Source organism: Cydia pomonella, chromosome 25 (assembly GCF_033807575.1).
Source record: "Cydia pomonella isolate Wapato2018A chromosome 25, ilCydPomo1, whole genome shotgun sequence".
Taxonomy (NCBI): Eukaryota; Metazoa; Arthropoda; class Insecta; order Lepidoptera; family Tortricidae; genus Cydia; species Cydia pomonella.
Window position 1 is genome coordinate 1436928 of NC_084727.1, and position 20656 is coordinate 1457583.

General features: G+C 37.0%; 1 protein-coding gene across 1 annotated transcript in view; it reads left to right on the plus strand.

Moving 5' to 3' along the window:
- The window catches only part of LOC133531700 (uncharacterized), a 131114-nt gene that overhangs the window by 81312 nt on the left and 29146 nt on the right, over nt 1–20656 (plus strand). The window contains exons 18-19 of the mRNA XM_061870068.1: nt 14008–14112; nt 20361–20475. Of these exons, the coding sequence (XP_061726052.1) occupies nt 14008–14112; nt 20361–20475 (220 nt within the window). The remainder of the gene's footprint in view (nt 1–14007; nt 14113–20360; nt 20476–20656) is intronic.

Consider the following 20656-nt stretch of genomic DNA (forward strand, 5'->3'; position numbering starts at 1 on the left):
TTATTAATATTTAAAATATTACACTTATTAATTATATCTGAAATAATAATAAATAAGTATAGCAATCGGCACTATAATAAAGTTGTGAGATCCATGTAATATCAAGTCGGTTATTAATTTATTCAGTCTCTACTTAAGCGACTTTCTGTCTTAATACGTCCAGTCTCTAAGACCACGATCGTGGTCCATAACAATTGAAAATCAATTGTGTCTGGAATCTCCGTACTCGAAGCATTAAGTTGTTACGTAATAATTAACAGCATCTTATAGTGACGCATATGAATATTAAAATTCTTTAATGTTTTATATAAATATATTGAGACTTGGCCATCGCACTAAATAATTGAATTTACATGTGTTTTCAGGCGATTGAATTTACACGTGTTTTTTTGACAAGTATTGTTTTTGATGGTCATTGTAATATGATAACAAACGAAAGCCTCAATAACGTTCGCGCGGTAATGCCACCGGCGTGTAATACACACTTGATTTTTGTATGCAAAAGACACAAAGAAAGACCCACAGGTATATTTTATCGCGAAAACAATGTTAATATATTGTTATTTTGGCATAATTATAAGAATGGTCACTGATCACTATTTATAAAACACAACTAAAGATTACGAACAACTTTTTCGAGTTTCTCGTACCGTACTATAAATATGTCAAAATCATAAATGATCGAAATACTATACGAAGCACGTTAACAAAACTAACTAAAAACTAACTATTGTGGCGCAGTGATCCAAAGAGGGTCTTGGCCTCCAAAACGAGAGAATGCCACCTGTCCCGATCCTGTGCCACTTCCTGCCAGTTGTCGGCTTTGAGTTGGCACAGATCCAACAAAAAGTATTACAAATTCAAATCGTTAATATGTACATGTTTATTTCACCTATACAAATTATATTTACTTTTTTTATTAATAAACTAATGTAAAATATCATATTTTGTGTACGCCACTATATTATATTTCAATAAATTAAATAATATTTTGGTCTCTTAAACGATAACTGTTTCTAAGCAAGCTTCGTAAATGCCCAGTGAGACTTGGTTGGCATTTCAATCGCTTATCAAGTAACCATTTCACTGTCCAGTCTAATTACAGCAATATGAGTCTTGAGGTCAGGTTATACTGGTATGCGCGTTAGTACAATAATAACTAACAAATATGGAGGCCTACCGCGAACCACGAAGTTTTGCTTTGCTGTCGCACTTACGTATGAATTTACAAGTGCGACAGAGAGAAAAAACATTCTTTGCTAGGTTCTTTGATGACTTAGATTTTTCGCTTTTGACAAGTAACTTAGCAATGCCAGGATCAAAATGGTGTAATATGTATGTAAGCTTGCGGACGCTTACGCTTGTTTTCTTTCGTGTTTTTTTAGGGTTCCGTAGTCAACTAGGAAGGAACCCTTATAGTTTCCCCATGTCCGTCTGTCTGTCTGTCTGTCTGTCTGTCTGTCCGAGGCTTTGCTCCGTGGTCGTTAGTGCTAGAAAGCTGAAATTCGGCATGGATATATACATCAATAAAGCCGACAAAGTCGTACAATAAAATCTAAAAATTAATTTTTTTTGAGGGTACCTCCCCTACACGTAAAGTGGGGGTGATTTTTTTTTTACTTCAACCCTACAGTGTGGGGTATCGTTGGAAAGGTCTTTCAAAACGAATAGGGGTCTTCAACAAACATTTTTAGATAAAGTGAATATATTCGGAGATAATCGCTCCGAAAGAAAAAAAAAATGTGTCCACCCCCTCTAACTTTTGAACCATAGGTCCAAAAATATGAAAAAAATCGTGGAAGTAAAGCTTAAGAAAGACATTAAATGAAAACTCCGCGGACATGATCAGTTTAGCTGTTTTTGAGCTATCGCAAAAAGTTTCCCCTTCATAGTAAAAAGACTTACTTTAATTAGGTACTGATTATGCAAATTTGCCTATTTGTTTAACTCGCGTGAAAGGTACCGTTTCATCCCTTGGTTAACAATTTACTACTTTAAGCTCCAGTTTAGCTTATTGTGACGGAAGAGTAACTACGGAACCCTACACTAAGCGTGGCCCGACATGCTCTTGGCCGGTTTTTATTTAACGTATTTTCGATGAGGTGTTATTGAAGCACGGCGCGTGTCTGTCTCACTCCCTCTTTCGGTAAATCTAATTCATTGTTTCATTTTGAAAGGATTTTTGAGGGGATGTCACAGTGAGGCGAGTGAATGGTACAAACACAACGCATTTCTCGGTGGACCTTTTGTCCTTGCAATAAGGTTTGTAGTTGGGCAGTTGATAGTGTGAGCGATGAGTAGGATGACGTCAATGACTCATTTCTTCATTTGAATGTCGGCGAGCACCGAGCGCCTCGCGACTCTCTTGCGACTTGTGAGGAACGCGAGTGAGTTTGAAAGGCTGAGAGTTTTTTTTTTTTATTTGAAGTGTTTGAATGATTTGTGTGGTAAGAGCTGTGTATGATAGTACGGTCGCCAAATCTCAAAAGCCCTCTAGAAACACGATTTAATTGACTCGGCTCGGCCTTACCCACAACCGGTATCAATGTGTTCGGACAGTTCTCCTGATCACCGTACATGCGGTAGTAAAGCGGAAAAATGGTGGAGGGGATAGTAATGACGTCACAAAGATGGCGGCCGGACCTATTCTTTTTGGCGGTGTATCTCGAAAACCACTTAACCGATTTTAATCATCGAGGTGTCAAATAATAGCTTATATTATGGAGATTATTTCCTTTTCTACAAACATTTACGTGAAACCTATAGGAAAAAAAATTATCACAAAAAACAGTTTTTTATAAAATTATTTTTTTTTTATTTTGTAAAAATCTCCGTAAATATTAGCATTTCGCAAATTTTGTTTAATATAAAACATATTGCTTCATTATCAAGGAATATAATGAGCCTTAAAACATACAGATCGAGTAATAAACAATGAAGCTACACTCATTTATTTGCGCATGGGTAACGATAACTGGCTTTTACCGGTCGAAACTGTGGTGACTGTTACGATACGTATTGAATGGAATTTATAGAGTATCGGTTTTAATTACTGAAATTATAATGACAATTATAAAAACCAGACACAATAATGTTACCTTACTTCGACGTTTAGTCTCTTTTTTCGTCTTAATCATAGGTAGGTACATATTTCTTTTTACTTAAAAATTTTATACAGGGTGAACTTTTAACCACCAGTCATACTCTGCGCAGCGACTTTATAGGTCATACTGAACAACTTTTACTATTAGTAGTCCCCAAGCCGCTCCGAGGCCAGATTTAATTGACTCAGCTCGGCCTTACCCACAACCGGTATCAATGTGTTCGGGCGTTTCTCCTGATCACCGTACATGCGGTAGTAAAGCGGAAAAATGGTGGGAGGGGATAGTAATGACGTCACAAAGATGGCGTCCGGACCTATTCTTTTTGGCGGTGTATCTCGAAAACCACTTAACCGATTGTATTCATCGAGGTGTCAACTAATAGCTTATATTATGGAGATTATTTCCTTTTTACAAACATTTACGTGAAACCTATAGGAAAATAATAATCACAAAAAACATTTTTTTTTATACATTTGGTTGGTAGGTTTGTCTTATGTTTTAAAGCAGTAAAATCTTTCAAGTCGAAACACAGTATAAATATACATTTTGCTGTCTAATCTAAAAGTATGATGTTCATTGTTTAAGACTGATTAGTGATTACTGAATTAAATAACATGCTATTTGTTATTTTTGTTTTATTTTTTAAATGGCAAGCAAAAATGTGTATCATAGTTGGTCTGTAAGTACTTACTACTTGTGTCGAATATAGGTATAAGATGAAATTTTAACCACCAGCCATACTCTGCGCAGTGACTTTACAGGTCATACTGAACAACTTTTATTATGGGACCAATGCCGAATCACGCAAGAAAATTTGGATCTGGAATGACACCCACTGGCTGTGCCCTACCACACAAAGCGAGATGACATTCACAATGCCCATACCTCTCTTTTGGACGTAGTTTAAGGACGTACCCGGGTCCATGACGCATGCTCGCCACACCGCTGCTTAAAATAAGCTGACGCACCGTAAATTGAACTGCGTAAAAATCGCAAAAAATATTACACGGAGATCTTATGGCAGACACCGTACCGGTGACGTAAAAGACGCAACTGTTTTGCGAACAAAAAAGATTCGCGTGAAGCACGTCACTGCGATTCCGTACCGTCACCGTTTTTTTAAACAGCGGTGTGAGGAGCATGCGTCAAAAACGGTACGCATACGACGCGTCACTGCGATTCCGTATCGTGACCGTTTTTTAAGCTGCGGTCTGGTCGCACCTTGTATTGTATTGTATTGTATTGTATTGTATTCGGGCGATTTTTCCGCAACTCGACGACTTGCGCCTATTTTGCGTGATATGTTGGGGGTGGGCTAGTCCTGCCAGCCCAGCTCCTCGAGGAATCCTATCAAACCTTTGATGTTGAGTAGGACCTCGGGGAGGTCTCTCGGAGATCCGAGATGTTTAGCCCTGTATGGAGTCACTCCGCTGCATTCCAGCACCACGTGAGAGGCTGTTTCTTCTGTCTCCATGCAACCTCGGCACAGGGGACTGTCTGTGACACCTGTTGTGAAAAGATGTTTGTTAAATAGTCCATGCCCTGTTATGACACTGGTTACCATACTCAGTCGGACCTTCCCTAGTTGCAGGAGCGCCCTTGTGAGTTTTCCGTTGATGCCAGGCATGGCTTCTTTTGCCTGTCTGCATCCAGTCTGGTTCAGCCAGTGTTCTGTGTGTAGTTTCCCTGTACGTGCCAGCAGCATTGAGCGTACCTTGCTAAATGGTATCGGAAGAATCGGTTCCGGACCAATCGCCCCCGCATTCGATCCTTGCCTGGCAAGCTCGTCCGCAGCATCGTTACCTCGGGATCCACTGTGTCCCTTGATCCATTGTAGGGTGATCTTGTTATTATGACATACCTCCATTAGTCGTTCGTGGCATTCGTGTATAAGTTTGGATGTAACTATATGGCTATTTAGAGCCATTAAGACTGCTCTACTGTCGGAGAGTATGCGGATGGAGGATCCTACTACCTTCCTTGCAGTGATGGCAGCCGCCGCGTTTATGATGCCCATGCACTCAGCTTGGAATACCGAGCTATGGGCTCCTAGCGGAGTGGTGATCGACATGTTCAGGTGTTCTGAGAAGGTTCCAGAGCCCGATCCGCTGTCTGTTTTGGACCCATCAGTGAAGATTCTCAGCTCCCGGGGATTGAGTCCTTCATGATTGTCGTCCTCATATAACTGTATTTTGTACCTTTTATCGAAGATAGCTTGTTTGTGAATCCGGTCCGTGCCTGACCTAAGCACTGGAAATTCGTCATACACCTTTTCCAGGCATTTTGTGTGAAGAGCTCCTGTGATGTTAGACCATATCTTGAGGGTTCGCAACCTTACCGCTGAGAGACTGGCCTCTTGCTGTATGTGTAGGTGCAGCGGTGGAAGGTTTAGCATGACCTCCATGGCTGCAGTCGGGGTAGACCTCGTGCAGCCAGTGGTGGCCGCGCATGCGAGCCTTTGAAGTCTTTGTAGTTTGTCTCGTACGTTGCCTAGGTTTGTTCTTGGCCACCAAACCAGAGCACCGTAACAGAGTAAGGGGTGGATTATCGTCTTATAGAGCCAGAGGGTAATTTTCGGGATGAGTCCCCACCTCTTACCAATCATCCTTCTGCACTGCCAGAAGACAACTCCCGCCTTGTCTATCCGTTTGTTGATGTGGTTGTTCCAATTGAGTTTATTGTCGAGAGTTAGTCCTAAGTACTTAACTTCATCGGACAGCTGTAGCTCAGTTTGGAAAAGTGTTGGTCTGGTAAAGTTGGTCGCACCTTTATATGGGACCGTCAAAAATTTTTTCGCGATTTCGGAATTGGTCCCATAGTAAAAGTTGTTAAGTATGACCTATAAAGTCGCTGCGCAGAGTATGACTGGTGGTTAAAAGTTCACCCTGTATAAAATTTTTAAGTAAAAAGAAATATGTACCTACCTATGATTAAAACGAAAAAAGAGACTAAACGTCGAAGTAAGGTAACATTATTGTGTCTGGTTTTTATAATTTTAATTATAATTTCAGTAATTAAAACCGATACTCTATAAATTCCATTCAATACGTATCGTAACAGTCACCACAGTTTCGACCGGTAAAAGCCAGTTATCGTTACCCATGCGCAAATAAATGAGTGTAGCTTCATTGTTTACTACTCGATCTGTATGTTTTAAGGCTCATTATATTCCTTGATAATGAAGCAATATGTTTTATATTAAACAAAATTTGCGAAATGCTAATATTTACGGAGATTTTTACAAAATAAAAAATAATAATTTTATAAAAAAAACTGTTTTTTGTGATTATTTTTTTTCCTATAGGTTTCACGTAAATGTTTGTAGAAAAGGAAATAATCTCCATAATATAAGCTATTATTTGACACCTCGATGATTAAAATCGGTTAAGTGGTTTTCGAGATACACCGCCAAAAAGAATAGGTCCGGCCGCCATCTTTGTGACGTCATTACTATCCCCTCCACCATTTTTCCGCTTTACTACCGCATGTACGGTGATCAGGAGAACTGTCCGAACACATTGATACCGGTTGTGGGTAAGGCCGAGCTGAGTCAATTAAATCTGGGCGGCTTGGCGACCGTACTATGATGCGCGCGAGTGAATGAGTAAAATTAATTGAGGAGTGATGTATGACATTTATGCGGTGTGAAGTTAGGCGACAATTTAACAAAATGAGTGGTACAAATAAGGTGCCTCACGAGTGAGCAACTCAACACTACAGTTAAGAGTGTTGCTGTTTGTACAATACCTACGCTTTTGTTCATATTTAAGATATTTATTTTTTATTTTTTTTATGTAAAAAAAAAATTTGAAAATAACGATGTATAAAATGTGAAACGTTTTTCGACTATCTTATTTATACCTTTAAACGAGCAATTCTTGTATATATATATGTATATATATTTCTGTGATCTCGGAAACGGCTCTAACGATTTCGCTGAAATTTGGTATATGGGGGTTTTTGGGGGTATACAATCTATCTAGATTAGTCTTATGTTTGGGAAAACGCGTGTTATCGAGTTTTCATGCGTTTTTCTTTCGACGCAGAATATGGTCGCTAATTTCGTGTGGCCGGCCACTGTTCGTTTGGTCCAGCGGGTTAAGACGCGGACTGCTAAACGAATGTTACGGGTTCGAATCTCGCCCGGTGACTAACTTTTGTTTTTTTTTTATATGTTCAAGTTTATATATATTTTTTTAATTTTTATTGTTTTAGACAAGTTTAATTTAGTAAAAAAATGTAGTTAAGATTATCACCTATACACCACCATATTACAATAAATAGTTATTGCAGTGGATCAAAGGCCGGTTGACAGCTGACTGAATATCATTTATTATTTAGTTCTACATACAACTTCATAGGTGGCCAGTAATAATAGAGATTCCTTATATAACCTACTTACATATACTACATCTCTCCCTCTTAAACTTCAAGTTACGGCAAAGTTACAAACACAACATTGTCATTCAGTCTCAGTATCAAATTTATGTTGATAGGGTTGAGAGATTACAGTCAAAATTTATAAAATTCCTTTGTTATAAAATGCGAGTCAACTATAGTTCTATCGAATATCTCAAGCTGTGTAAGAAACATCATTTGATCCCACTTGTTAAGCGCCGTGAAATTGCAGATATAGTGTACTTAGTCAATATTATTAAAGGTAATGTAGATTGTCCAAATTTGCTTAATAAGATCTCTTTTAATATTCCGTCAAGGAGGCTAAGGCATTTTCGTCCCATTAGTAATTACCAAGCTACTACTAGGTATAGGAAAAACAGTTTCATATGCAGGGCAGGCATGAGTTTAAATAAAGTTTCTACAAATTGTGATATCGACATATATAATGATAGCATAGCAGTAATAAAAAATAAATTAATTAGACACTTCATGGGTGACAATAATTCTGGCGCAGGACAAGGCTCGGTGCATTGTTGAATATGTACTCACAGGATTTAACTATTTTTTCTTTTTTTAATTTATTTTTTGTAAAAATGAATCATATATATATATATATATAGATCTGTTCTTATGCTGTAGGAACTGTATGTGTAAATTAAGATGGGCAAAAACTTTTTATAATTTATTGTATTTTTATAAGTGAGAACCTGTAATTGGCTCTGTAATTCTATTGGAAGTTCTAGATATATATAGCGCTGTTGGTTTTCCATATACTAAAAAAAAAAAAATTATTAAGTTAACAACATAAACAATCAAACGGATTGGCCACTTTCCGAGCTCAATTCATTCGTACTCCGATCGGGCGGACGTGTGGAATGAAAGCCCTTTTGCAGCATAAGATGAAGACGATGCAGCAACCACCAGGTACTTCGTCCGTTGCTTTGATGGACGCTACTTAGGCGCCATTCATTTCCTTTCCTCCAACGTTCTTTTAAACGATACATATCCTCGCTAAACTCTCCACTGATAAGTATCGTCTCTTGAGCGAATGATGGAGCCCGATACCATTGTACTAGGCCACCGTAGAACGACCGGATCACAGCCTCGCCGCCGCACAAGATGCTCATCAACGCTATCAACACGCAGCTACATACAATCGTGCCGTCGTATGAGTCATACCGGGCCGCAGGCTCTTCGCCGCCTTTTCCGACATTCAAAATCAAATCAAAATCAAAATATTCTTTATTCAAATAGGCCTAGCAACAAGCACTTTTAAATCGTCAAATTTTACAAATATCATCTTAATCTAAATATCAGAGCAATTTATTGATGCAGTTATTATTGTTCTAAAAAAAACATTGAACTATTATAGATATGGTAAACTTAATAATAAGAATTTCATAAAAAGATCGTCATACATCAAAATTGTATAAAAATACTAGTCTAGAACCTTTCTAGAATAAAATCTAAATGTCAAAAAATACGGTATATATATACATTGAATTATCAATTTCATCATTAATAACATAACAATAAATAATTCATTCTTTACAATCACACTTAATCCCACGGTGTTTCATCATTCATGTAGTCTTGTGTGCTATAATAGGCTTTAGAGATAAGCTTACGTTTTACATAATTTTTAAATTTACTAACAGACAATTCAGTTATAATATTAGGAAGTTTATTGTAAAATCTTACACAATTACCCATGAATGATTTCTTAATTTTATGGAGCCTAGTGAAGGGCACTGCGAGCTTATGCTTATTTCTAGTATTAATATTATGTATTTCACAGTTTTTCTTAAAACTGGCAATGTTTTTATGTACATACAGAATATTCTCATAAATATATTGACAGTGTACTGTCATTATGTTAATGTCCTTAAACTTATCTCTAAGTGTGTCTCTATGGTACATTTTATATATTGCACGAATAGCCCTCTTCTGCAGAACAAAAATGGTATTTATCTCTGAAGCACTACCCCATAGTAAAATACCATATGACATAATGCTATGAAAGTAACTAAAGTAAACTAATCGAGCTGTTTTCACGTCTGTTAACTGACGGATCTTGCTCACTGCAAAAGCTGCAGAACTCAGTCTATTCGAGAGATTAGCAATATGGGGACCCCATTGTAGTTTAGAATCTAAAGTTATACCAAGAAAAACTGTGCTATCTACTAGTTCCAATTCCTCATCCTTGACAATGACACCTGTTTGCTCATTCCTTATGTGACTTGTAACAAACTTAATGCACTTAGTCTTTTTCTCATTTAACAATAAATTATTAACATTAAACCAATTTACTACTTTAGAAATAGCATTGTTTACATCACTGCAAGCTTGTTGCTGTCGTTTGACTTTGAAAATAAGTGAAGTATCGTCTGCAAACAATACTATGTCATGGTGGGTCTTTACTAGGTAAGGCAGGTCATTAATGTAGATAAGGAACAGGAACGGCCCCAATATTGATCCCTGCGGTACACCCATAGAGACCAATGACCCCGGTGATCGCTGTCCACTCACATTAACCCTTTGTATTCTACCGTGTAAGTAAGACTTTATTAAATTCAGTGCCGAGCCTCTTACTCCATAATAGTGCAGTTTCCTGATCAATGTTTCATGACAGACGCAATCGAAGGCCTTAGATAAGTCACAGAAGATACCTAAAGCATCCTGTGACTCCTCCCAGGCATCGAAGATCTGTTTAATTAGCTCAACACCAGCGTCGGTTGTTGAGCGACCCCGTGTAAAACCAAATTGTTTGTTGTGCATTAGATTATTAATGTTAAAATGTTTCAATAACTGACTCAAAACTATTTTTTCAAAAATTTTGCTGAATGTTGGTAACACTGATATCGGTCTAAAGTTAGTGGGGTCGGATGTGCTACCTGATTTAAATAAAGGAGTGACTTTACTATGTTTCATTAGATCAGGAAACTCACCGCAGTCAACACTGTTATTAAATATAACTACCAGGTCAGGCGCTACAACTTCTATTAAGGATTTGACAGTATGAACGGAGACTCCCCAAAGGTCACTAGTTTTTTTTACATTAATTGATTTAAACGCCTTTAATATATCTGAGGCACTCACATGTTCAAAATTAAGGTTTCTAGTACATTCTGGGACATTCTCTTCTAACAGTGTAACGGCAGACGAGGGTGATGAATTTAAGTTCTTAGTTGTGGAAGCTGGTACCTCGGTGAAGAATTTTTCAAATTCTGTTGCTACATCTAAACTGGAATCTACGATTTTGTCATCAATTTTTAGTTTAAGATCTTTCATCCTTTGCTTTGATCTACCAGTCTCCACATTAATTACTTTCCACGTTGTTTTAATTATATCAGAGCTAGTTTTTATTGTTTGACTTATATAATTACGCTTAGCGATATGGCAATCTATTTTAAACTTCTTCGAATATTGTTTAACATATTCCTTAAATTCATCACTCGTATTGAACCGCCGTTCCTCATACAAGGCATACAATGCACGTCTTCGTTGATGTAACTCTGCAGTAGCCCACTCACTAAAAACTGACCGATTTTGTAGTAAATATCGCATTATAATTTTCCATAAAAGTGTGAAAGAATGAATTATACATATCATTAGGACTCATGTTGGAAGACAGAAAGGGTAGCGCCTGAATTAAACTTTGTTTCATTCGTTCCACGCGGTCAGAGGTTACTGGTACAAAAGTTATTTGTTTTCGCAAGGTATTTTTCCTTACAGCCTCAAACACCATTAATTGGCCTAAGTGGTCTGATTCTAACTTGCTGATTACATTTTTAGCGGTAGGAAAAATATCAGTGAAAATATTATCTATACAGGTGGCACTAGTGGCAGTCACTCTAGTAGGCTCCATAAACATGTGCTTGAGATTACATGATTTGAAAAGATTCAACAATCTACAACTTACTGTTGAATTTTCCAAAATATTTACATTATAGTCGCCGCATATAAGTAATTTCTTACTAGAAGGTGATATTTTAAGTAGGACGGATTCCATTATGCTTTCAAATATTTCAAAATTACTTAAAGGCGGCCTATACGCACAGACAACAATAAATTGCTCCAATTCTACTGCACTTAGTTCTATAGTCCGCTCAACAGACATGGATACAATGTCCTTACGTTCCTTAAATTTTAACTGACTATTTAATATAATTAATGACCCACCATGTATGGAACTAAGTCTGGTGAACGAACTGCCCACCTGGTGATTATTAAATTGAGGCATTAATTCATTATTATTCAACCAATGTTCAGTAATACATAAAATATCAATATTATAATCATTCAAAAAAAGTTCAATCTGTAAATCTTTTCCTCTAATACATTGAATGTTTTGATGCACCAGGTGGATGTACATTCCATGTTTGCAGTATTTTTCATCAGATTTACTAAAAGCTAAATTGCCAGAGACAGATTCTTTTGTCTTAAGAGCTAATTTAAATTATTGGTTATGACTGGAACCAAAACCAAGTTCATACCGGTCTGCTCATTGCGTGCCCTCCCGCACTCCATACTCATACACTCCGTCTCGTCACCAGATGATGAGTCATACCAGGCCGCAACCTCTTCGCCGCCTGTTCCGGTATGGCGTGCCCTCCCGCACTCCATACTTATACATTCCGTCTCGTCACCACATGAGGACTCATTCCGGATCGTAGCCTCTATGCCGCTAGCTCCGTATCGGTATGCCCTACCGCACTGACAGGATTGCGCTGGGTCGTCACACGACGAGTCGCACCGGGCCGCAGCCTCCACACCGCCGGCGCCAGGTTCGCGCCCTCCGTCACGCCGCCCACGCCTAACACTCGCGGAGCGCATACCAGTACCGCCGCCGCCGCCGCTCGATGAGTCCCGCCGGGCCACAGCCTCCACGCTGCCGGCTTCGGCTAGGTATTCCCTTCCGCACCCACATAAATGCGCCGGGTCAACACACGGCGTGTCGCTCCGGCGCTTAACGCTATCAACACGCAGCTACATACAATCGTGCCGTCGTATGAGTCATACCGGGCCGCATCTTACATATACTACAGTTATAACCGAGCAAAGCTCGGTCGCCCAGGTACTACGTTCCTTAAGCGAAAAGATAAATCTACCAAATGAAAATCGTCCAATAATAGTTCTGCTAATTTACACAGAAGCGAACTGTACCCCTAGTGTAAATTTAATCGACATCATAACGTGACGAACGCGTTTGCGTTAAGTCTCATTTTGTATAGGATTTTGAGTTTCCAAAACGTACACTAAATACTACGCGTACGTCACGTTTCAAAATCGAATTTATTTACACTAGGGGTACTGAACTGTATGTGAACCATGAGTATACGTAACGCTAGTTGACCAATAGTTACATCTACAAATGAATCACTCTGCGAAACGATGTTCGGCGAATCTTTGTCTGCGAATTAATTTTCGGAGAATCATTAGTACCCTATAAACCATAGTACTACCACCCGTGTGGTGTCAGGTTAAGAACTTTACCACCCTCTTTCCTCCCGTGGGTGTCGTAGAAGTCGACTGTGGAATGTGCTTTCAAGTGTGTTGTGGACTGGCTTGCAAACTGTCACATGGTGCAATATCACAATCACAAGTTCGTTATTGTTTTTTTTGATACCTCCTATTGCTAGAAATGGCACTATAACTAGCAGTGGCGTGAGATTATGTATGTCATGGTATGTAAATACACTCATTAACATTCTACACCAAGAATATTAGGTATATTAAGCGGTATGCTCTACAATGTTTATGACCACTCATCATAATGTTCATGAATAATATGTGAAACACATTTTCTGAGTTTGGATATTGGAGGCAAGAGTTTATGAGAGTTAAAAGGTTGTATTCTGTGCCCGCTCCACGTGACCACCGCCATACAAATAATAATATGTATGTAGCGCCTATTCCCATCTGTACCCGGCGGGGATTCCAATATCCAGAGTTCGAGAATACCGGTCTGATAAAAATCCAGAATCCCAGTGTCGTGAGTGTCCGTAATTCAATAATTCTGGAATCCCGGAACTCCGGACTCTCGGAATCCCGGAGTCCCATAATCTGGATTTCACTCGTTCACCGGGATCCAAAAATATAATATCCGGTGTCCCTATCATTCCTGGAGACCTAGAATTTCCATAAACTGTCTAACTTCAAGGTCATTTTGTCTCCCACTCACAGAAAAATAGAAATTACAATGTTATTTATTTATCTCATTTCGCCAAAAAAAAGCACTAGTTTGATTCAACTTGTTTATTTTCGTAGTCTGTCTATAGTCGAAAATAAGTAGCACAGGCGAAGTTACAGCTTAATTTTTTCTTCGCAATTGTGATGAAAATCATTATGTAACACGGGATGTACCTATCAAAATTGTAAACTCGAGACTCGAATCGTAACCTCTGCGCTTCTTCCATCAGGTTTCTATTTATATAGGTTTATATTAACTCTCGTTTACAATTTGCCCATACCTTCTTACTAATTATTTCCCGGTTATTTCTAGATACTAAATGTGGTAAAGGAAGAAGGGTATAAGTTTATTAATGATTGCCAACGCACATCAATCCAGAGTTGTCACGTGCTGTGTATATTGAAGAAAATTAACTTAGTAAGTTTTGATGATACTTTTTATCGCGGATGTACACCCAGCTGCAAAAGTGCATGGCTACTTTGTGTTTGAATTCCATCTTTAATGTGTCCATGTAATTTGCAGCTCGCTGTACATCCAGATGCGACTTTATTAATAAATTCCTTTCATACCTATACCTTGCCGCTCATTGTACATAGAACCAAATAGTACTGTTTATTTTTTTTCTTATCTAAATTGACCTTTATCACTGAGCAAAACAGTTCATCACAGGAGACTAGAGAAACTAGAGAAAGAAAGACTAACATTTTTAGGGTTCCGTACATCAAAACGAAAAACGGAACCCTTATAAGATCACTTTGTTGTCCATCCTTTCATCCGTCTGTCTGCCCGTCCGTCCGTCTGTCAAGATTCTTTATATTGGGAACGCGTGGAGGTATCAAGTCAAAATTAAAACCATATACTCAGGTCTACGGTCCCTTGAAGCTGTAAGAAATAAAGCTTCTATGTTTTCGCAAAAAAAGATACGGCCGTTTATGTCGAAAGAAACATGTTTCGACATTCTCAAGGGAATCAAAAGGGTGTAGCAGGATAGCCTAGGAAATATTGCCCCCAGCGATTTTGGGCCGAAACTGTAATCAAACGATGCCTTTTGGGGAGGTTATACTCTGCACAAAGTTTCATCCCTCTGTTACCCCCTGGGGGTGAAAAACACCCGATTAACCCCAAAACTGTTTTAATTATTTTTTCCTAAACTATTAAAGTGACGAATTTCAAATTTTGTACAAATATTATTAAGACTAAAAGTTATGTGCTAAAAAAATATTAACCCCCTAACCATTTAAATTCTTGTAAAAAAACAAAAATAAAAAAAGAATCACCCTGTATATCAAGTTTGGCTCACGGTACACACACCATTTTTTTTTTCAAAAATTAACCAATTTATATTAATAGTTTAGGAAAAAATAATTAAAACAGTTTTGGGGTTAATCGGGTGTTTTTCACCCCCAGGGGGTAACAGAGGGATGAAAGTTTGTGCAGAGTATAACCTCCCCAAAAGGCATCGTTTGATTACAGTTTCGGCCCAAAATCGCTGGGGGCAATATTTCCTAGGCTATCCTGCTACACCCTTTTGATTCCCTTGAGAATGTCGAAACATGTTTCTTTCGACATAAACGGCCGTATCTTTTTTTTGCGAAAACATAGAAGCTTTATTTCTTACAGCTTCAAGGGACCGTAGACCTAGAACTAGGAAATATGGCAAGTGGTGTCTTGCACTACAAGTACAGGAAAAAATATGAAAACTATAAAAGATGACGTTCCGCTCCCATACAGTTTGGCCCAACACTCGCTAAACGTGGGTGGGATACTGTTATGCTCTAAATAAGAAATAAAAGTCCCGAAAGTTATTTTATTAGGTATTCACGGATACTTCACATTGTAAAAGCTTTGGAATTCTGCCATTGACTAATGGGTTTGATCGTACGGGCCATGTCAAATACTATTATGCCTTATTTCAAGGAAATAAGGTGCCGTAAATAGTGTAAACATATCGATGACATTGAGCGTTAATGCAAATGAAGATAAAATGAAATGAACGGTTGCGACTGTCAGTTCGTTTCAGTATCCAATAGGAAAACAAGAAAAAGGATGGAATTTATACCTTTAGGTTGGCTCTTTTTAAACATTCGAGAATTTACAAGTTTTCGACGTGATTTCAAGGTTTTAAATAAACCATATTGTAAGTGCAAATTAAAGGCTGTCGAGGAACTCGAGTCGAATGAGTCGGTATCAGGTCATACATTTAATACGACTTCCATAAATTAATAAGACATAACATGTGAACCAGAATAGAGTATAACAGCTCTCTTATAAATACATAAATAAATATTATAGGACATTATTACACAAATTGACTAAGTCCCACAGTAAGCTCAATAAGGTTTGTGTTGAGGGTACTTAGACAAGGATATATATAATATATAAATATTTATAAATACTTAATACATAGAAAACACCCTTGACTCAGGAACAAATATCCATGCTGATCACACGAATAAATGCCCTTACCAGGATTTGTTTACCACCCTTGCCTACGGCTCGGGTAACAATTTTACACGCGGCACGCAATTTCCTACTTTACCTCCCTTGGGACACAAATAACTATTATTTTAAAGAAATTTGGATTCTAAAACTATTTTCCCTTTATTTTAGATTCAGTTTAATATTTTTAAGTCTGTATATAGTTTAAATGTCTGTGTTAAAATACAATACTTAATATAAAACCTATTTTTGTGTTATTTACACCCTGACATCAAATGAAAGTTAATAATCAATTTAACATTTAACAAAAGAAAAAAATTACTTCAAAGGGGAAGGCTGGTGAAAGCTAAAAAAGATCATTAAATTGTCATTAGAGATGTAAAGGGTCTCTAAGACTTGAATTCTTATATAAATATTTTTTAAATTAATCATGGGAATGAAAAGTTTTGACTGTGTCGCAGTTCTGTTTCCAATTTTGATACTTAGTACTTAAAACAGTATGTTGTCAGTGGTATGAATGTTTTTTTCTGAAGATCAACATAACTGTTGTAAGTGAGCGTTATTAACATCAACAGAAATATCGTGAAAATGTTATTTGTTGCCCTAATGTATTTTTTACTTTTTTTTTGCTCTAGACGTCAAATTATGAAATGTCATTGATTCTATGTGATGACGTGGTTTGATGTGTTGATTTGGTTTTTTACTTATTTTCGGTACTGAGAAGTGTCCGTTGGAAATGTTGGAATCTAATATATGAATGAGATTGTGAGGAATATGATTTTTATCGTATATATACTATGCTTATCGAATTGTACGCCAAATTCGGCATGATCTTATGTAAAAAAAAAAAATTAAAAAAAGGTAAATTTGTACGGAACCCTCGGTGGGCGATGAGCGAGTCGACTTGGCAGGTTTTTTTGAGTTTCCTTAAACGTGTTAGATTAAGATATGAGTGGTAGTGTCTTTCTATCTTCTTTTTAACCACTTTCAGCCGTCTATGTTCGTCAATAGGAGGATGATGGGCAAATCTAAAAATCTTTAAATAGATTCTAGATTTGGTAATTTTGATCCAAATTAATGCTATGATTGGGCTGTTATTCAATCTACTCATTATTTGTACGCGTTTTCTTAATCTGACGCTTACAATGTAAAGCGGTGCTTTGAACTTCTATCAGATTAAGAAAATGCGTACTGAATCACAATTACAGTAAGCACCAGCACATTTATTAAAGTAAATCTCCACGGGTATCAAGATATCATGAAGATCATTATCAGCAGAGCCCGTAACTTTCATGCCGTTGACAGAAAACTGACGTCACGCTACATAGAGTATGATTCCAATTAGGATTTTCATAATAATTAATCATTTGTCAACCTCTTTAGGTAACTGATACATATACTTGACAATCAGTATAGAAACTGACTTTCATTTTATTGTCACACAAATAATAGATTATTAATTTATGAAATTATACATATTTTTGGTTTTTAACAGCGTAACAAGCTTTTATTCACGTAACAAGTATTTATTATGATACCCATTAATAAGTAAGTTGTCTAAATTTGTAGTAACTGCCTGTATTCAATTCAATTCAAATTCAATTCAAATATACTTTATTCATGTAGGCCTAGCAACAAGCACTTATGAATAGTAAGACAGTATTACATATAATTATCTTAATCTAATTATCAGAGCAATTTATTGATGTTGTAAATATTATTCCATATATAATACTAATGAATATAATTCATAGATCAAATTTAATACTAAAACTTTCACAAAATATAGTCATACAAAAAAAAAATGTATAAAAAATACTAGTCTAGATTGTTTCTAGAATAAATTCTAAATGTCAAACAAATATAATAAAAACAACAAAGGAAATACATGCATTGGAATATCCATTTCATCATCATTATTCAAATATAATAAATAATTAATCCTTTCGAATCACAATCAATCCCACGTTGTTTTATCATTCATGTAGTCTTGTGTGGTATAATAAGCTTTAGAAATAAGTTTACGCTTTACATGATTCTTAAATTTATTAATTGGTAACTCAGTAATATGGTTTGGAAGTTTATTATAAAATCTCACACAATTACCCATGAATGATTTTTTAATTTTATGGAGCCGAGTGAAGGGCACGGCGAGCTTATGTTTATTTCTAGTATTAATATTATGAATGTCACAATTTTTCTTAAAATCGGCAATATTTTTATGGACGACCGGTCTGGCCTAGTGGGTAGTGACCCTGCCTATGAAGCCGATGGTCCCGGGTTCAAATCCTGGTAAGGGCATTTATTCGTGTGATGAACATGGATATTTGTTTCTGAGTCATGGGTGTTTTCTATGTATTTAAGTATTTATAAATATTTATATATTATATATATCGTTGTCTAAGTACCCTCAACACAAGCCTTATTGAGCTTACTGTGGGACTTAGTCAATTTGTGTAATAATGTCCTATAATATTTATTTATTTATTTATTTACATACAGAATATTCTCATAAATGTATTGACAGTGCACTGTCATGATGTCAATTTCCTTAAATTTATCTCTCAGTGAGTCTCTATGGTTCATTTTATATATTGCTCGAATAGCCCTCTTCTGCAGAACAAAAATGGTATTTATCTCTGAAGCACCACCCCACAGTAAAATACCATATGACATAATGCTATGGAAGTAACTAAAATATACTAATCGAGCTGTTTTGACATCAGTTAACTGACGGATTTTGCTTACTGCAAAAGCTGCAGAACTCAGTCTATTCGAAAGAGTAGCAATATGGGGACCCAACTGGAGTTTAGAATCTAAAGTTATACCAAGAAAAACTGTACTATCCACTAATTCCAATTCCTCATCCTTCACAATGACACTTGTTTGTACATGCCTTACATTACCTACTAGTGACAAACTTAATACATTTAGTCTTATTTAACAATAAATTATTAACATTGAACCAATTTACTACTTTAGAAATAGCATCGTTTACATCATTGTAAGCTTGTTGCTGTCGTTTGACTTTGAAAATAAGTGAAGTGTCGTCTGCAAACAATACTATATCATGGTGGGTCTTCACAAGGAATGGCAAGTCATTTATGTAGATAAGGAACAGGAAAGGTCCCAATATTGACCCCTGTGGTACACCCATAGAGACCAATGACCCCGGTGATCGCTGTCCATTCACATCGACCGTTTGTATTCTACCATTTAAGTAGGACTTAAGTAAATCCAGTGCCGCTCCTCTAACTCCATAATAGTGTAGTTTCCTGATTAATGTTTCATGACAAACGCATTCGAAGGCCTTAGACAAATCACAGAAGATACCTATAGCATCTCGTGACTCCTCCCAGGCATCGAAGATATGCTTAATTAGCTCAACACCAGCATCGGTTGTCGAGCGACCCCGTGTAAAACCAAACTGCTTATTATGCATTAAATTATTGACGTTAAAATGTCGTACTAATTGAGAAAGAATTAATTTTTCAAAAATCTTACTGAACCTTGGTAGCACAGATATCGGTCTAAAGTTAGTGGGGTCAGAGTTGCTACCCGATTTAAATAAAGGAGTTATTTTACTATGTTTCATTAAATCAGGAAACTCGCCGCAATCAACACTGTTGTTAAATATAATTACTAAGTCAGGCGCTATAATTTCTACTAAGGATTTGACAGCATGGACAGAGACTCCCCAGAGGTCATTCGTTTTTTTGACATTAACCGAATTAAACGCCTTTACTACATCGGAGGTACAAACACGTTCAAAATGAAAATCTCCACAACACTCTGGAGCGTTATCTTTGAATAGAGTAACAGCAGATGAGGGTGATGAATTTAAATCCTTAGTTGTGAAAACTGGTACGTCAGTGAAAAAAATTTCAAATTCTGTAGCTACTTCTAAATTGGAATCTATAATTTTGTTATCAATATTTAGTTTAAAATCATTAACTGTGTGTTTCGAGCGACCAGTCTCCACATTGATTACTTTCCAGGTTGCTTTAATAATGTTGTATGTTAAATTACGTCATTTTTGCGTCAACAGCATGAAATGTACGGGCCCTGATTATCAGTATCATAATCTGACACTCGAGTATCTTCCAAAAATCCCCTCTTGGGCTCGGTGCCTACTGTAGAGGATTATATCTCACTCGCACTAGATACAGTATAGTCATAAATTGGAATATCGCTTCTAACTTCTTATAGCTAATTGTACTCTGCAGATTAATGAAAACGGACAGGTCGTGGAGAGTGAGTGGGTACTTTGGACCAGAAGCCTTACCGGTAGTAAAATCACCGTTACCGAAGCCGAGAAGATTACTAAAGCATGCGATCTCAGTAAATATATTTATTTATTTAAGCTTTATTGCACAACAGGCGAATTATATTACGTACTCTAAGACATTAATTGTTCTAACTAGTGACATTATATAATTATTTGTAAGTATCAATATAAATAAAAGACTTCCAGAAAAGACACACACACACACACACACACACACACACACACAGTCAGTCT